Source organism: Dasypus novemcinctus, chromosome 16 (genome assembly GCF_030445035.2).
Source record: "Dasypus novemcinctus isolate mDasNov1 chromosome 16, mDasNov1.1.hap2, whole genome shotgun sequence".
In the NCBI taxonomy this organism is placed as follows: domain Eukaryota; kingdom Metazoa; phylum Chordata; class Mammalia; order Cingulata; family Dasypodidae; genus Dasypus; species Dasypus novemcinctus.
In genome coordinates, this window is record NC_080688.1 from 37159946 (window position 1) to 37176736 (window position 16791).

The window sequence follows — 16791 nt, forward strand, 5'->3', positions numbered from 1 at the left end:
GAAGGTGACATTGTCTTTTCCCTTTCCCTTAACCACATAACCAATAAACTGCCAAGTCCTGTGGCTTCTACTTTCTTAGGATCTCTTGCAGGAAATACTTTTACTCTACTCTACTAAGGTTGGATTGGTAGGTTGGATTTTCCCAGAAGCATACCCTGAGACAAGGATATGAGTGCAAGCAGTTCATTTGGAAGGTGATACTGGGAAACAACTATAGGGGAGCGGCAAAGTGAATCAGGGAAGGGTACAAAGCTAAAAAAGAGTACATTATTGAGAAGTTTATGGCTCTGAGCAACTGGGACCAAATCTCCCTGGGGCACATTGGGAAACTATGTAGAATATGGCTCAAAATTATCCCAACTGAATGACAAAAGAGCTGGGTCATTTATTCACCAATTCCCTTCAGCCACTGGTGGAGGACATTAGCTCCAGGCACTTATGGTCTGCTCTGAGCACTGGTCCGGCAGGCTCCAGTTGCTGGAGAAAGCCATCAGTAGGCATGCCTAGGAATGGCACTTAGCATTCCAAGGGGATACAGGTGTGGTACCAACCGAGTCTCCCACTGGGCCTTTTTTACCTCTCACCTTGCCAATTGCAATACCTGCTTAACTGGTTAACTCCTAACCTTTTCTCATAACACTGCATGTAACTACGTCGTGCTCACGGCCTGATGGGTCTTCTTAAAGAACACTTCCAGCTCTACTCATGGCTTTCTTCGGCTTGCCATCCTTTATCACTTCCCATTGACTCCTGAATTAAGTACGAATTCTTCAGCCAAGCGTTCCAGGCACTCCACAACAGGATGCCAAGCAACTGTTCCAGCTCTGTACTTGACTCTCCCTATGCTCTGATTCAGACAAATGGGAGATTGCTGTTCTCCTGCCTGGGAGACTTCTTAATATCCTTGCCACGTGTGTACCCTTCATTGGCCAGGGTTCCTTCACTCTCAAATTGTGTCCATTAGTCAAGGTCTATCTTAAACATTGTATCAGTCAACAAACTTCCATTGAACACTGACTACATGTCAGGCAGCAGGTAAGACTTGGTGCCTGAGGCCCAGGACTCATAAGCTTTCCCACTTCTACACCTAATTGCCTGGTTCAGCCTGCTCCCTACCCCCACTAGCCCACGCGAGGGTGTCTCTCTCCAACTAACTTACTCAGGTCTATCCCTGATAGTCAATGAGCACTTGTTGAATTGAACTGAAACGTACATGACTGAAAGTGAGAAGAGCTGATTAATAAGGTTTGAGAAGCATGACTATGTGGTTATATCACAAAACCTCTTGCTACATGATGAGCTCCCAAAGGAAATCTCCTATGCCTTCTTTCTTCATAGGATCTAAAGTGAGAAACAATCAGGGCCTACAGGATTCATCCAGATACAGCACAGACACTTAGGGGGCAATAAACTCAATTAGTAAGCCTTGCAAAGATTTTTTTTTCAGGCCTGCAGATGTAACTAGCAGCTTTTTAAAATGAAACATGTTACAGTCGCTTCTCAGTTGTTAGGGCTACTGATCCAATTAGTAACTATTTTATGCAGCGTTTCCTATCTTTCCCTGTGCTTCTAAAAGAGAGGTAGATTAAGCGACACCTAATCAGAAAAGAGATGGAGGGAGACCTGGCAGGATTCAGTTAAGTGGTGAACACTCCTCCTAGGTTAAGATAAGGATGGGGCAGGTCTTCTGGGAAAAAGCAGAAAGTCCAAAGTCTAGATAGCATTTCAGTAGACATATAAAAGTTGGACAGAATAATTAGACAATAATTAGAAAAAAAAATGTTCACATTGTTCAAATGCAACTATGGTCACAGAGAAATAATAGTAATTCATTTAGGCTCTTACAGGCGAGTTTTTAAATAAGCATTGACGAGAATACTGAAGTATAATTAATTCCTAATTATTCATATGTAATAGGAAAAGAATAAAATTTATATTTTCTACTTATCTGTGAACCCCATCTAATTGATTCTCAATCACCAAGGGTTTCTAAAAATGGGACAACTGATTTCTCCCTAACTGAAAGAGAATTTTCTTATCCTCGTTTCAGAAGACCTTGGATTTAGAGTGCAGACTTCATTAAAAACAGATTTTAGGGAAGTGGACTTGGCCCAATGGATAGGGCGTCCACGTACCACAAGGGAGGTCCAAGGTTCAAATCCCTGGCCTCCTTGACCTGTGTGGAGCTGGTGCTTGCGTGCTGATGCGTGCAAGGAGTGCCATGCCACGCAGGGGTGTCCCCTGCGTAGGGGAGCCCCACGCGCATGGAATGTGCCCCATAAGGAAAGCCACCCAGAGTGAAAGAAAGTGCAGCCTGCCCAAGAATGGCGCTGCACACACGGAGAGCTGACACAACAAGATGACACAACAAAAAGAAACACAGATTCTCGGTGCCACTGATAAGGACAGAAGCGGTCACAGAAGTACACACAGTAAACAGACAGAGAGCAGACAACTGGGGGCATGGGGAAAGGGGAGAAAAAGAAATAAAAAATAAATCTTAAAAAAAAAAAAAGAAAAAACAAAACAAAACAAAAAACAGATTTTAGAGCCTAGAAACAAATTTTACAAATTCACCCTGCTAATCATAATCAGGCAGCCTGGCTCTCCTAGCTGTTCTGGGAGGAGATTAATTTATCAATCTGCGGTAGAAGCCATAACCCAGAACCTTTTTCTCTCTCGAGGATAGTACCACCAGGTAGCCAATATTGAACCAAGGTGCCCAGCATTTTACTTTTCCATCTAAGAAAATGACAACTTAAAAGCACACGTCTTTTTAAATATCATTTAATTTTACATCTCCTTTACTGTAATGCTTGACCAGTACTTAAATCATCAGGAGCCCGGAATATTTCATCTTACAGTCTTCCACTCTCAAGTATTTAATAATCTGTTCCCCAAAATCTGACAAGATGCTCTTTAAACGAACCCTGTGATTTTTGTGTGGGTGTGACTATACTCTATTCGGGACTAACTACACTCTTTAATGGCTCTCTGCAGTGTGATATTTTCTGTTGTTTTCATTTCACTCATCCCCTCGCCGATACATAGTGAACTGACGGAGTCCTTCCTAGGAAAACTGACCTTACTTTTGGAAGATGAGTTCATTAAACAAGGAGTCCGAGAAAAGTAAAACTATGTGTACATACATAAAGCCAGGGCTTTAATGAACAATTCTTTCATCTAGGCATTGATCCACTTAGAGAATGATCCAATGTCTAAATTTGCCTGGGATTTCGCTATTTTTTAAAAAAATAACCAAGCACAACAACAAGGACCCTAGGAGATACCCTGGCCAACTCTGAGGCCAAAATGGCTTTGGTGCCAATGTTCCCGCTCGAGGGCCAGGTGGCTGTGGTATGTGCTCTTGGTCATGCCACAAAAGCTGCAAGGTAAATAGCAGAGTTTGGCTTAGAGAAGGCCAGTCGAGCAGGCAAGACTTATTGCTCCCAAGAGGCAAAGCTCATGTTCCACTCTGGCTGGGTTTGGGGACTGAGATGGCTCAAGGGGGCCAGGATCAGCAGAGAGAGGCTGCCACATCCGGGGCTCTCACCTCACAATGGCTTTCAACCCTGTCTGGACAATAGACTCTCCACAGAGTGGTAAACAATTACAGATAGCTTAGCTCCACTCCACGACCAAATGCACCAACATCTTTGGGAGATGGGGTTTAGGGATCAGGATTTTTTAAGCTTCCTGGAGGACTCTAATGTGTGGCCAAGGTTGAGAATTACCGCTCTAAGAGAAGAAAGAAACACAGAAGCGGCGGCAGTGACAAGAATGACAAAATCTAGAGTGATTGGGAGGAGGGCAGCCCAGTTCTGTGGGGCTCAAGTCCCCTGGATTCTTCCAGTGCACTGGGAAGTACTGCCATACTGCCAGGCATCTCGTCCCTTATAGGATCGCCTGGCATATATTAAGTATCCTATAAATGGTAGCTAGCTACAAATTGTCATTGTTCCTTCAACTCCTCAGTTACTTAGTTAAGCATTCTTTTTCTCTCATTTTGAAAAAGTTTTTTTTTTCTTAAGATTTATTTAATTTTAAAATTTATTCCCGCAGATAGTTCTCTCTTCTGTCTGCTCACTGTTAGTTTGCCTTTTCCAGGAGGCACCGGGAACTAAACCCGGGACCTCCCGTATGGGAAGCAAGCACCCAATTGCCTGAGCCATATCTGCTCCCCAAAAAAGTTTTAAATAAGAGATTTATACAATTCTCTGTGCGTCCACCACTTAAAACGGCTGATGTTCCTGGACTGGCCGGCCCCTAACAGTGTTAGGAGAAAATGCTAACAGAGTAAATGAAGTCAAACCTACTTTTAGCTGAGCCCAAGCTTCCTAGGTTGTCCTCTTTGGGGGAAAGGGAGGCAGAAGAAGTTATTTCTGGGGCACTTAGGAAAAGGCAGGTTGGGCAGACACAATGTGTTGCGTAGGAAGGCCCTGGGTATGGGAACGGAAGTGCCTGAAGGTACAAATTTGTCAACTGATTGTGTCCTGGCTGGCCCTGCCCTATCTGCGCCAGCTCCCTCAGGCCATGAGGGAGGTCCTTATCCTTTCTGAATACGAATCTGTAGTAGCAGCCGTAACCCAGATCCCCTGTTCTTCAGAAAATCCAGCTCAAGAAGGGAGAGAGCCCTAAGGTGCTCCTACCCCATGAGCTTCCATGGAAAAGCTACTGTGGAGAAGCTTCGCTTGCGACAAGAGCAGATTTCTTTAGAACTGAATCCTTAGCCACCAAGAATCTAAGGTTGAGGAGAGAACTCTTTCTCTGAAAGCATCCTTTACTTCTGCCCCCAGGATTTCAGCCAGACTTTACTTCCAGCCAGTTTTGAAAGGGAAAGATGCTGGACTGGACAGTCTGAGTTCCTGCCCACCGTCCACTAATTGGGTTTATTTTATTTTATTTTTAAAGATTTATTTATTTATTTAATTCCCCCCTCCCCCGTTTGTCTGTTCACTGTGTCTATTTGCTGCGTCTTGTTTCTTTGTCCGCTTCTGTTGTCGTCAGCGGCACGGGAAGTGTGGGCGGCGCCATTCCTGGGCAGGCTGCACTTTCTTTCGCGCTGGGCGGCTCTCCTTATGGGGTGCACTCCTTGCGCGTGGGGCTCCCCTACGCGGGGGAGACCCCTGCGTGGTGTGGCACTCCTTGCGCGCATTAGCACTGCGCATGGGCCAGCTGCACTCGGGTCAAGGAGGCCCGGGGTTTGAACCGTGGACCTCCCATGTGGTAGATGGACGCCCTAACCACTGGGCCAAGTCCGTTTCCCCACTAATTGGGTTTGTGAACTCAAGCCAGACACCCCCGCCCCATCTCCAAAGTGATCGTCATTCATAAAACGATGTTTTAGGATTTGAGGACCTCCACACCAGAGCTGCACAAACTGCTAGTCCATAGGAAGTACTGGCTTCAGAATATACATGAATGCACCGCTCCTCTCATCAGGAGGGCACTGCTGTGAAAACAAAAGCAGCTCTCCTAAACAGTGTGCTTGGGACCATAGTTATTTTCATTCTATGGCAAAGTCCTCATCTTGTCAGGGACTGATATCAAATGGTTTGAGGAGTGGAAGCTAGTCCACAGGCCACACTTGGGTAGCACTGCTTTAAAGTACCTTCCAGCTTCTTCTCCCTTACCTGCTGAACTAGCTCTGAGTTGAATAAGCTTTGCTTTATTCTTTTTTTTTTTTTAAGTATAACAGCTTTATTGAGATATAATTCATAGGCATACAATTCAGTCATTTAAAGTGTAGAGTTTAATGGTTTTAGTTTATTCAGAGTTGTGCAACCATCACCACAGTCTAAGTTTAGAGCATTTTAACACCTCCAAAAAACCCTTCTACCCATTAACAGTCAATCCTCATTTATCCTCAAACCCCCTCAAGTAATTAGGCAACTACTAATCTACTTTCTGTCTCTATAGATTTGCCTATTCTGGACTTTTCGGAGAAATGAAATCATAAAATATACATTTGGCTTCTTTCTCTCAGCATAATGTTTTCAAGGTTCATCCATGTTGTAACATGCATCAGTACATCACGTTTTTAGTGGCTAAATAATATTTCCTGGTATGACTAAACCACTTATCCATTTATCAGTTGATGGATATTTGGATTGTTTCCACATTATGCTATTGCAAATAATGCTGCAATGGACATGTGTTTTCACTTCTCTCGGGGTATATACCTGAGAGGAGTGGAATTGCTGGGTCATATGGTAACACAGGGTTTATCTTTTTTGAGGAACTGCCAGACTGTTTTCCAAAGTGGCTAGGAGGCTTTTCCTGTTGGGCCTAAGGGCACAGAAGTCCACATGACCCTATAAGCAAAAACAAAGCGGCCCATATGTAGCTTTCAACAAACTCAATTTTGGTTGTGTCTTTGTAAATTATCATTCCGAAACAAAGCTAGATAGTTCATAAAGGGAATCAATAACATCAGGAAGCTTGGATTCCTGGATTTCCATCCTTGAACACCAATCTGCCGAGTACAAGGAAAGGTATCACTTAGTTGGAGGGTGCCAAAAGCCCTGCAGGAAAATGGGAAGTTCAGTTTATGGAAACTAAGGCTGTCTGTCTCCCACGGCAAATGCTCCAGGGAGGCAGGAAGCCTTCTCATTTCCCAGAGACCAGGGCCTTTTTGGCTTCCCCTCAATCCACAATGACTGATTGGAAATGAGGACAACATGATGATCATGAAAAATTTCTACTCTCTTATTCTCCTTTGCAGTACCATAGTAATCCGTGTAAATTCTAAGTATATCCCAAACACATTTTAGCAAACCCTTCACTGTTGTATTACCACCACTCCCAGGAGAACTGCTCACCCTAAATATCATTTCATCTTTGCTAGCTCTTTCGGGTTACTGTAGACACAGTTCCTTCCTGTTTGATCTTTGCTGACTCATCTTTTGTTCTTTTTTATGCCTACCCTGAGGACTTTCTTTCTCTGGATTTGAGCCACATTAAATCCTTTCTTGAACAAGGTGAGGTATAAATAAACACAGAGTTCATCTGGTCTGAAATAGTAATTGTTCATAGCTCTAAAACAGAAAGGAGGAGGATTATCAAGGGATCTTAATATCAAAGTTAACTCTAATAACCAATATTGGTATTTTGTTTCTTTGTGATCAAATTTAAGAATGATAAAGAATGTAAAAGGAGTAATACGTAATCACAATTAAATCCTTTTAGAACAACTGCCCCCAAAAAAGAAAATTAGGGGATGATCTAAGGACTTAATATAGTAGCAATTATGCCTTGGATTATAAAAAAAAATTTTGTTCATTATTTCATTATTCCATTTGGGTATCAAACAACTTTCTGAGGTGGAATATGTACATTACTGTCATTTTCCAGGTAAGAAAATGAGAAACAAAGGTTATTTCACTTCTCCCCTGTCACTTAGCTGGTTTCTGGGAAGAACAGAGCTTGAGCTCAGATCTTACTGAGTTCAAAGTCCTTTCTGCTACAGACACCCAAGCTGCTGGCCACACTGTGGCTGTAACAGCTTAGTTGGAATTAGCTTTTATGACACATATTTTCTGGGAATACTAGTTAATCAGAATTCAACCCACTGCCTGGAATAAGATCCAGAGGTCAGGTTGTTCTTATCTTCTAGCTTGAACTTGGTGGATTCCTTAAAATTAAAGGGAAAGCAAAACAAAACTGGCTATCCATATACTATACTATCCCTTTGCAAGTACTCAAAGTATTTTCAGAGATTAAAAAAAAAATCTAATTAAAGTTTAAGGCCAAAAGTTACTGGGTTGCTGCATTCTCCTAAAGTAAATATCCAATTCACTTCAAATGCTAAGGATAGAAGTCTTTTAAAGCTTTTCCCTTCTCTTATTCTTTCCTCCTTCCTACTCATTTTCTAAAGTTCTAGCCATAGTCCTATTCCCCTTTCACAAGTCAACTCTCCCTAAGCAATCTCAACCACTCCTGAGCCTCACCTTCATCTTGCACACTGACAAGCCCAGATTTCTCTGTCTAGCTGCTCATCTTTCCTGAGCATGAGTCCAGTACATATCTAACCATTTACTAGAAATTTCCACACTGGACGCTCTAAGGCACTCCAAATACCAGAAACTCAATTCATTATCTTTATTATACCAAAATCTTCTAAATTTTCTGTTTCAGCAAGGTCTATTTCAGGACCTTCTACTGGTCAGCCAAGCTAGAAATGTTGCCCTCGATTCCTTTCTCTTCACTCCCCAAAATACACTTTCTGTCCCATGACTCTCTCTCATTTTTGTTCTCGCCTCTTCATCCTTCTTACATCTGATTCCACACTCTGGGGCAGTTACAGTAACTGCTTTCTCACCGGTCTCCCACTCCCAGCCTCATTCTCCCTTCATCTCTTCTCATATACCATTTCCATCATTCTCTTTCAAAAACAGGAACATCACCAAGTTATTTCCCTGCTTCAAAATGTCAATGCTTCCATACTAGAGCCCTTAGAATTCTACATATGACTCTTTAAAATCTGGCCCTATGGGGAGCAGACATAGTGCAAGTGTTTGAGCACCTGCTTCCCACGTTCAAGGTGCCAGGTTCGATCTCCAGTACCTCCTAAAAACAAAAACAAATAAATGAAAAAAAACCAAAGTGAAACAACTCTCATTGGGGAGCGATGTAACTCAGTGGTTGAGTGCCTGCTTCCCATGTATGAGGTCCTGGGTTCAATCCCTGATACCTCCTAAAAAAATAATCTGGCTTACCATTCTAGAATCATCCTTGTCATGTCCTAATAATGAAAGGGAGTATGCATGATGGTTAAGGATGTAGGTGCATAGGCAAGACTACCTGGCTCTGTCATTTCTTGGCTGGGAAAAGTTTTTTAACCCATTTGGCCCTCATTTTCTTCATCTGGAAAATGCGGATAACAGTAATTATGTTTAAGTAACTCAGGTTGTTTTTAGCAATTTTTTTTAGGTGGTGCTGGGGGTTGAACCTGGGACCTCACGCATGGGAAGCAGGTGCTCAACCACTGATCTACACCCGCTCCCCATTAGGTTGTTTTTAATTGCTGGCATTAGGTAAGAAAAGACATAACTGATGCTTTTGAAGGATTCAATAAACATTAGTTGTAACAATGAGCATCAATATCCAGCCACAAGTAGCTACTTGCCATTCCATGCTCTTGATGCCAAGAAAGCCCCACACCCCTCTCTCCTGGTGGTTCAATATCACAGTCTTCAAGATCCAACTCAAGCGTTACCTCCCTGTGAAGTTCTCTCTCCTCGCCTAGTAGTTACTCCTTCCCTTTGGGCTCTGTAGTCTTAATATGTCTTCTTGCCCTTACACTTAGTGCTGAACTGCATGTATTTTTACGTACTTGGCCCTCTCCTTCAACTTTAGCATGAGCTCCTATGAGGTAGCGTTGTGTCCTGGTAAAGTCACCCTACTGCCTTGCACAGTGCCTGGTTTAACAGGCATTCAATACAGCTTTGCTGAATGAATAGATCTTTGTCCCATACTTTATGGGACCTAACAGACTCTGTTTTGCAGCCCTGTTACTTGTTTGAGAGCCTCAGACCATGTCTTCCCATCGTTGTGTCCTGGAAACATCTAGAAGAATGTACAATTGACAATTACTACTCAAAAACTATTTGCTTGGCCCAGGGCCAGAGTGAGAAATTCAAATTCATTCCTTCAGAGCACCCTTGACTACAAGATTCCTAAAAGGCTATACCAAATAAGGAAGTGTGAACCTTTCATCAGACTATTCTGAGAGACTTGAGTAAGACCAAAAAATACTTTAAAACTTAGATTTTGAAAACACTACAGAGCTACAAACATACTGACCTTAATCCTCGCCAGGACCTAAATCACTAAAGCAAAGCACAAAAACTTTTTTCCCTCCAAGTTCTTCTAAAGTATTCACATTGGTGGCATGGCTATAAAATTTTATTTTGGGTATGATTTCATTATTTATAGTCTTTATGTCATTCCTCCAACAATGACTTAAAACAAAACAAAAAACAAAAAACAGTATTCTTTCTTTCAATTCTGGTAGAAATGCCCTTGAAACTGTCAAAGTAGAGAGGGACTGAAAGTTGAAAAGTTATTAGAGAATTTCAGTGAGAGTAATGTTTCTCATTCCAATTCACAGGTTTAAACATTAGACAATGATGATTTTCTAGGAGGTGGAAGAACTTGTATACTAGCAAAAACTCAAGGAGTCAGAGAAAAGAAAGAGCTGATAAAAAAAAATTTCCTCTGTGTAAGCTTTGACTGGTAAACAGACACATAACAGAGTTCAACCATTTTGTGACAAAAGGAAAATTTCTTTTCATGAATAAAAGAAAAAAGGATCAATGTACTGGTTAATTTGTGTTTGCACTGGTTAATTTTTAAATAGAATGTGCTTTGCAATAAAAATGACATATATTGATGTTAAAATATATTGAGTGCAAATACTAAATTATAAAATACCTTATTTTTTAATTAAAAATATATAGTATATACATTTTATTTACCTATAAGTTCTGGATGAACACAGACTAAGGGGATTTCCCTGGTTGTGAGAAAATGGGTTTTGTAAATTTCCTTTTTTCCCCTTAACTGTATTTTTCAACAGTGAACTTGTATTGTTTAATTAATAAGAACTGTTTTCAATTTAAAAAAAATGCACTTTTCATTATAAAACTGGAAATGGTTCTTTTAAATATTAAGATTGTTGTCATTGATTTAAATTTACTTACCAGGAGGTTCTCCCCCGCCATTCCTCTGTTGTTAAAAACCACACATCTAAAAACCAGGAAAGCAATTTTTGTTATTTCTACACATGACTCTTGCTCACAATATAATATTAAAATATCTTAATGGCGCTGCTTTAGAGCACTAGAGATTTTTAAAAAATCTGTTCTAAAGAAATGATATTTAACAACTTCATCTCAATGCACTAAAGTACAATTCCAGTTCTCTAAATTCAATGTGTGGATTTAGATCAGAAAACTGCATAGTGCAGTGATGTTAATTTTTCCTACCAAAAGAATCAAATTTTAAAACTTCTCCCTATGCATGCAGATAGGTTTCCAATAAGTGATATTAGAACAATTCTAAATCTAAGTCAAATTTCAGTGTTTTTGCTTCCAATAAAGAAAAAAATATATGTCCTCTACCCATTCTACTATAATATTAATAGGTATTTATTTGTATTCTAAGAAATAGTTCTTGTTCCCTAAAGGTTCAGCAAACACAGGGACCAGTATTTTACATCAGGAGAAACAAACAGGTGGTGCTGCAACAGGAACTTCTCCCTCCTTTCAGAACCTGCCCCTGGGAGCAGGTAGGCTGGGCCCAAGTGCACCGTGTGGTGATCAGTTGACCTAGAGGAGGAAAAGGTACCTTGTGTTTTCCATAATCCTGTTTGCCTCCCCTGGATAAGTGAGTTGTGTAAAGGGTTAGATCAGTGCTGGCACAGGATAAGTACCCGGTGAATGTTAGCTCTTAGTAGCAAAGGTGGCTCTTGTGTCATGCTAGCTTTAAAAAAGTCATTCTGCATTTTAAATATTTAACTCGTATACAAATTCCAGTCAACTATAACATAGATACGTATTTTTAAATCCTCTTCAAATCAGGTTCTCCTTGCTTTAGTGAATCTATCTTCATTTCAATTAAAATCCATTTTGTTATTATGTAATTACATAAAATCCTATTAATGTATCCAAATCAGTCAGAGTCATTTAAAAGTCAAATTCTCTTCTTTGATTTTCAAATGACCCGCTGCTGATCATTCAGCAGGTTCTAAGCCCCAATACCTGACTGCCCTATTGCGCACACTCTCACTTTCCTCTCAGGGGGATCAGATTTCAATGCACGCCACCTCCATTCACTGTGGAATGCAGGATAATTTTTTGCTAAGAAATTCTTTCTTGCATCTGAAAGGTTATATAGAGAACTGAATTAGGCCCAGAAAAAAGACCGGATATGTTTAAAAAAATCTCAGAAATCTGATTTGAGAAAAGCTACAACTATTATATTCTATTGACTAGTCTCAGAGAGATCTTAAAATACGCTATAAATACATGCACAGAGAGGCCCATTCTTTTACTTTTCTTTGTGAAAAAGAATGGCAAGACAGAATAAATAAAATTTGTTAACCACTCGTGTTTCCTTGCATAAGCATCTACATTACATAGGAACTGGTGCTAAAGGTCATTATGACCTTGAAGCTCCTAACTGTTCAGAAAAGACCACTTTAAGAGAGCAAACATTACATAAGGCTTAGAAAGACTTCTTAGGCAAGACACCATCCTGTGATCGCTGCTGAGAAAGGGAACTGGACTGGCGAGGGGAAAGAAAAGGATCATGTGCAAACTCAGGAAAAAGCAGTGAGTCTGGGATTTTCTTCCAAACTGCAGACTGGGATATTTGCACTTTGTTTCAGGCAGCTTGGAAAAGTGGATCATAGTTCTTGCGGGAGGAAGAAAGGTACTGACCTCCCCACAATGTTCAATCAGTAGTGGTCATCACTGTATGTGTATGTCTGGCTTTAGAAAGAAAAGGAAGAAAGGGAGAGCAAAGCAGCTAGCAAGGAAGGCAGAATGGGGGCTGCCGTTCTTTCCCCTTCTCCCACTCTGCTTGGTGAGGAGCAACCAGCTGCTGCTTTCATTTACCCTTTCATCACCTTCACGGGCAAAGCACAGCCAACAGGGAACACTTTACACATAAAGCTGAAAGGAGCTGCTTATGAAACTACTCCCTTAAGGCATTCAGTAAGTCTTACTTAACTTCTGTAATAGCTCCCTTGAAACAATTTTTACGATTTTCCAAATAGTTTTGTGTATATAAGGAAAATTGTTCTGGAAAACTATTATTTAACTATTTAAATTTTCTTTAAACAAGGAAACTATAAAGAGAAGAAATAGAAGAAATATCAAGAAAAGAATAGGGAAACGGACTTTGGCCCAGTGGTTAAGGGCGTCCGTCTACCATATGGGAGGTCCGCGGTTCAAACCCCGGGCCTCCTTGACCCGTGTGGAGCTGGCCATGTGCAGCGCTGATGTGCGCAAGGAGTGCCGCGCCACGCAAGGGTGTCCCCGCGTGGGGGAGCCCCACGCACAAGGAGTGCGCCCATGAGGAAAGCCGCCCAGCGTGAAAAGAAAGAGCAGCCTGCCCAGGAATGGCGCCGCCCACACTTCCCGTGCCGCTGACGACAACAGAAGCGGACAAAGAAACAAGACGCAGCAAATAGACACCAAGAACAGACAACCAGGGGAGGGGGGGAAATTAAATAAATAAATAAATCTTTTTTAAAAAAAAGAAAAGAATAAATCTGTTATTGAGAAATACCTGTGATAAGAGAACAGGTTAACCAAGAAAGCAGGTGGGTCCATTCAAAGAAGGTTAAATAAAAGGCAGAGAGCTACCTGCAGGATAGGATTTCTCAACCCACTACTGTGAACATTTTGAACCAAATAATTTTTTTTTGTACCATGGGGGCTGTCCTATGCATTACAGGAAGTTCAGCACATCCTTGGCCTCTACCCACCAGATGCCAGGAGAATCATGCTAAGCATGACAAGCAAAACTGCTGCTTGGTGGGGAACTCTTGTTACAGTGAGATGGACCAGATAATGGTGAAAGCTGCTCAAGCCCATGCTCTCCCTGACTACACGCTGTGGTCTTTACTGCTAAGTGAGCAGTAGTAGGCTCTGACCAGAGGCACTTAAATAAAGCAGTGAGAAGCAAATGGGAAGGGAGTACCTTGCTAGGCCTGGTTTCCTCATCTGTCAGAGAAAGGGATTATATCAGACAACCTTCAATATTTTCCATTGCTGAGAATAGACCAGCAAAGAGGGAAGTGAGAAACATTCAGGGATCACCTAGTCATCCAGTGCCACACTGATTTGAAATGATGATAACAGCAACATCAACGTTTATTGGTGTTACTATATGCCATATCATGTTCTAAGCACTTCATATGAATATTATGCCCCCTGCCCCCACCCTGAGATGGCTCGCTCATCTGTTTGCTCGCTGTTTGCCCTCATTGTTTTTGCTCACTGTCTGCTTGTTGTCTGTTTTATTTTCTTTAGGGGGCACCAGGAACTGAACCCAGGACCTCCCATGTGCTCAACTGCTCGAGCCACATCCACTCCATGTTTGTTTGTTTTTGCTCATTGTCTGCTTGTTGTTTGTTTGTCTTCTTTAGGAGGCACTGGGAACCATACCTAGGACCTCCCATGTGGGAGGCAGGTGCCCAACTGCTTGAGACACATCCACCCCCCACATGAATATTAATATTGGAATGCTCATTCATTTATTAAAAAATGTATTAAACAGAATATTTACTAAAGATTGAGTAAGAGCCTATAAGGGAGAAATGAAATAACATAAGATTTCTGGCCTCAAGATCACAATCTAGTTAATACACCATATTTTCAGTTCAGTGACTACGACAAAAGTGATATCACAAGGCAGCATATGATTAAATGTCCAATGAGTAGTATAGAGAAAAAAGCCCTATAAGGTCAGGATGGGAAAAATTGATTAAGCAAAACGTCACAGAAAAAGTAGATAGAGATTATGCTAAGGCTTGAGAAATGGTAAAGATTTGACAGGAGGACAGTGTAGAATATTCTGGGTTGAAGGGAGTAATGTGAGAAAAAAATACAAGGTAAGAACATATAAATTATCCTAAAGAATGAGTAAATGGAACATTTTAGTTGAAACATGACTATATTGAAAATAATGATAGAAAATAAGGATGGAGACGGTTAGGACCAAATAGGTGTAGGCTTCATAATATCAAGTGAAGAAATGATGTTCCATTTCCAGTAATGTTGGAGCAAATATTAATGGACAAACCAACATTCTGTAGAATAACTACAAATTCTTGAAAAAGTATGAAGGCAGTGGAGAATAACAAAAGCAGTCAGAAACGGAACAGGAGTTGACACTTGGAAGAAGAAAATGGCTCTGGGTAAGTTTCCTTTTTTTTTTTTTTTTAAATAGCTTTTTGCCTGAGGGGAAGTCCCAATTGGTATTACTCAAGGATAGGGAAAACTCAGATAGAAACCTTCAGTCTCACAGGTTTCTGAAAAACCAGAAAACAGAGTTTGTGACAGCTACTATAGCTGGAATACAAAGGATGGACGGGAATTTCAGAAAAGAGAGAGACACAGAGAAGCCCTAAATTCTGAATAAAAACTAGGCCCAAATCTCTGTCTGACCCCTCATTCATACGTATGTGAGGCAAACTCCAAGCAGCCCAATCAAGGCTAAAACAATGAACAGAAATTTCAGTTTCTTTCTACCACAGGGGAGACAGAGTTTGAAATTTAAGTTTGGCTCAGTAATCTGCCAGATAAACAAACTCAAAGCACTTTGGAGGAATATAACAGAATCCAGATTTCCTGTAATAGGTGATTCAAACTCTTGAGAATATAATCCAAAATTATTAAATCATAAAGAAACAAGAAAACATGACCCATACTCAATAAATAAGACAATCAGTAGAAACTGACGGTGAGATGATCCAGATATTACAATTAACAGATGAGGAATTAAAGCAGCTATTACAACTATGCTAAGGATATAAAGGAGAATAAGCTTGTAATGAATAATTAGGAAATCTCAGCAGAGGAAGAAAACATTTAAAAATGGAAATCCTAGAACAGAAAACTATAATCTGAATAAAGAATCAAGGAACTAGAAAATAAATGATTAAAAATTTCCAGTCTAAGGATCATAGAGAAAAGAAAGATCACAAAGAGTGAACAGAACCTCAGTGATTTGTGGAACAATATCAAAAGATCTAATATACATATATAGATAAAAGGAGAAGAGAGAAAATGGGGCAGAAAAATATTTGAAGAAATAATGGCCAAAATTTTCCAAATTTGATAAAAGGCATAAATTTACAGTCTCAAGAAGCTCAGTGAGACCCAAACTGGATAAATTCAAATAAAACTACACATATGCACATAACAGCCCAAGTACTAAAACCAAAGATAAGAGAAAAGCTTAAAGCAGGCAGAGAGAAAAAAAAATGACACATTATATATAGGAAAAACAATAGCAATGACTGCTAACTTCTCAACAGAAATAATGCAGGCCAAAAAAAAAAACAATGGATAAACATTTTTAAAGTGCTGAAAGAAAGGGGAAAAAATCCTCTCAACCCAGACTTCTAAATCTAACAAAAATATTCTTTTATGAATGAAGGTAAAATAAAGATTTTCAGAAAACTAGAGAATTCAACACAAGCAGACTGGTACTACAGGAAATGCTGAAGGAAGATCTTCAGGTTAAAGGGGAATAATGACACATGGAAACAGATCTTTGGAAAAAATGAAGTGCTTCAGAAATGGTAATGGTAAATAATAAAAAGTACTTTTCCTTTTAATTTCTTTAAAACATGACTAAAGCAATATGACTATTTATAACTCTCTGCTGTGGGTTTTCTAATTTTATGCATATGACAAGCTATGGCAAAAAGAATGGGAGCGTAAGGGTAAATGTACTGATATAACAGCAAGGTTCTTAGATTCTCCATAAGGAAGTACAATATTAAGTGTAAGTAGACTGAATAGTTAAGGATATACACACACCTCACACCATACTCCCTAGAACCACTAAAAAATAATGCAAGGAGATACAGCTAAAAACAACAGCTAAATTAAAATGGAATACTGAACAATATTTAAATAAGCCAAAAGGAGAAAAAAAGAGGGGAATAGAGGAACAAAAGCAGAAAGCAAATAATAAAATAGTAAACGTAAATCCACCATATAAAATAATACATTAAATGTAAATGGACTAAAAACTCCAATTAAAAGGTGG

At 40.2% G+C, this 16791-nt stretch overlaps 1 protein-coding gene across 3 annotated transcripts in view; it reads right to left on the bottom strand.

Annotated features, from left to right (window-relative positions):
• ABHD3 (abhydrolase domain containing 3, phospholipase) overlaps nt 1–16791 on the bottom strand; it is a 113248-nt gene that overhangs the window by 18982 nt on the left and 77475 nt on the right. For all 3 annotated transcript variants that reach the window (XM_058277532.1, XM_058277533.2, XM_058277530.2), the window contains one exon: nt 10704–10749. In XM_058277532.1, the coding sequence (XP_058133515.1) occupies nt 10704–10749 (46 nt within the window). The remainder of the gene's footprint in view (nt 1–10703; nt 10750–16791) is intronic.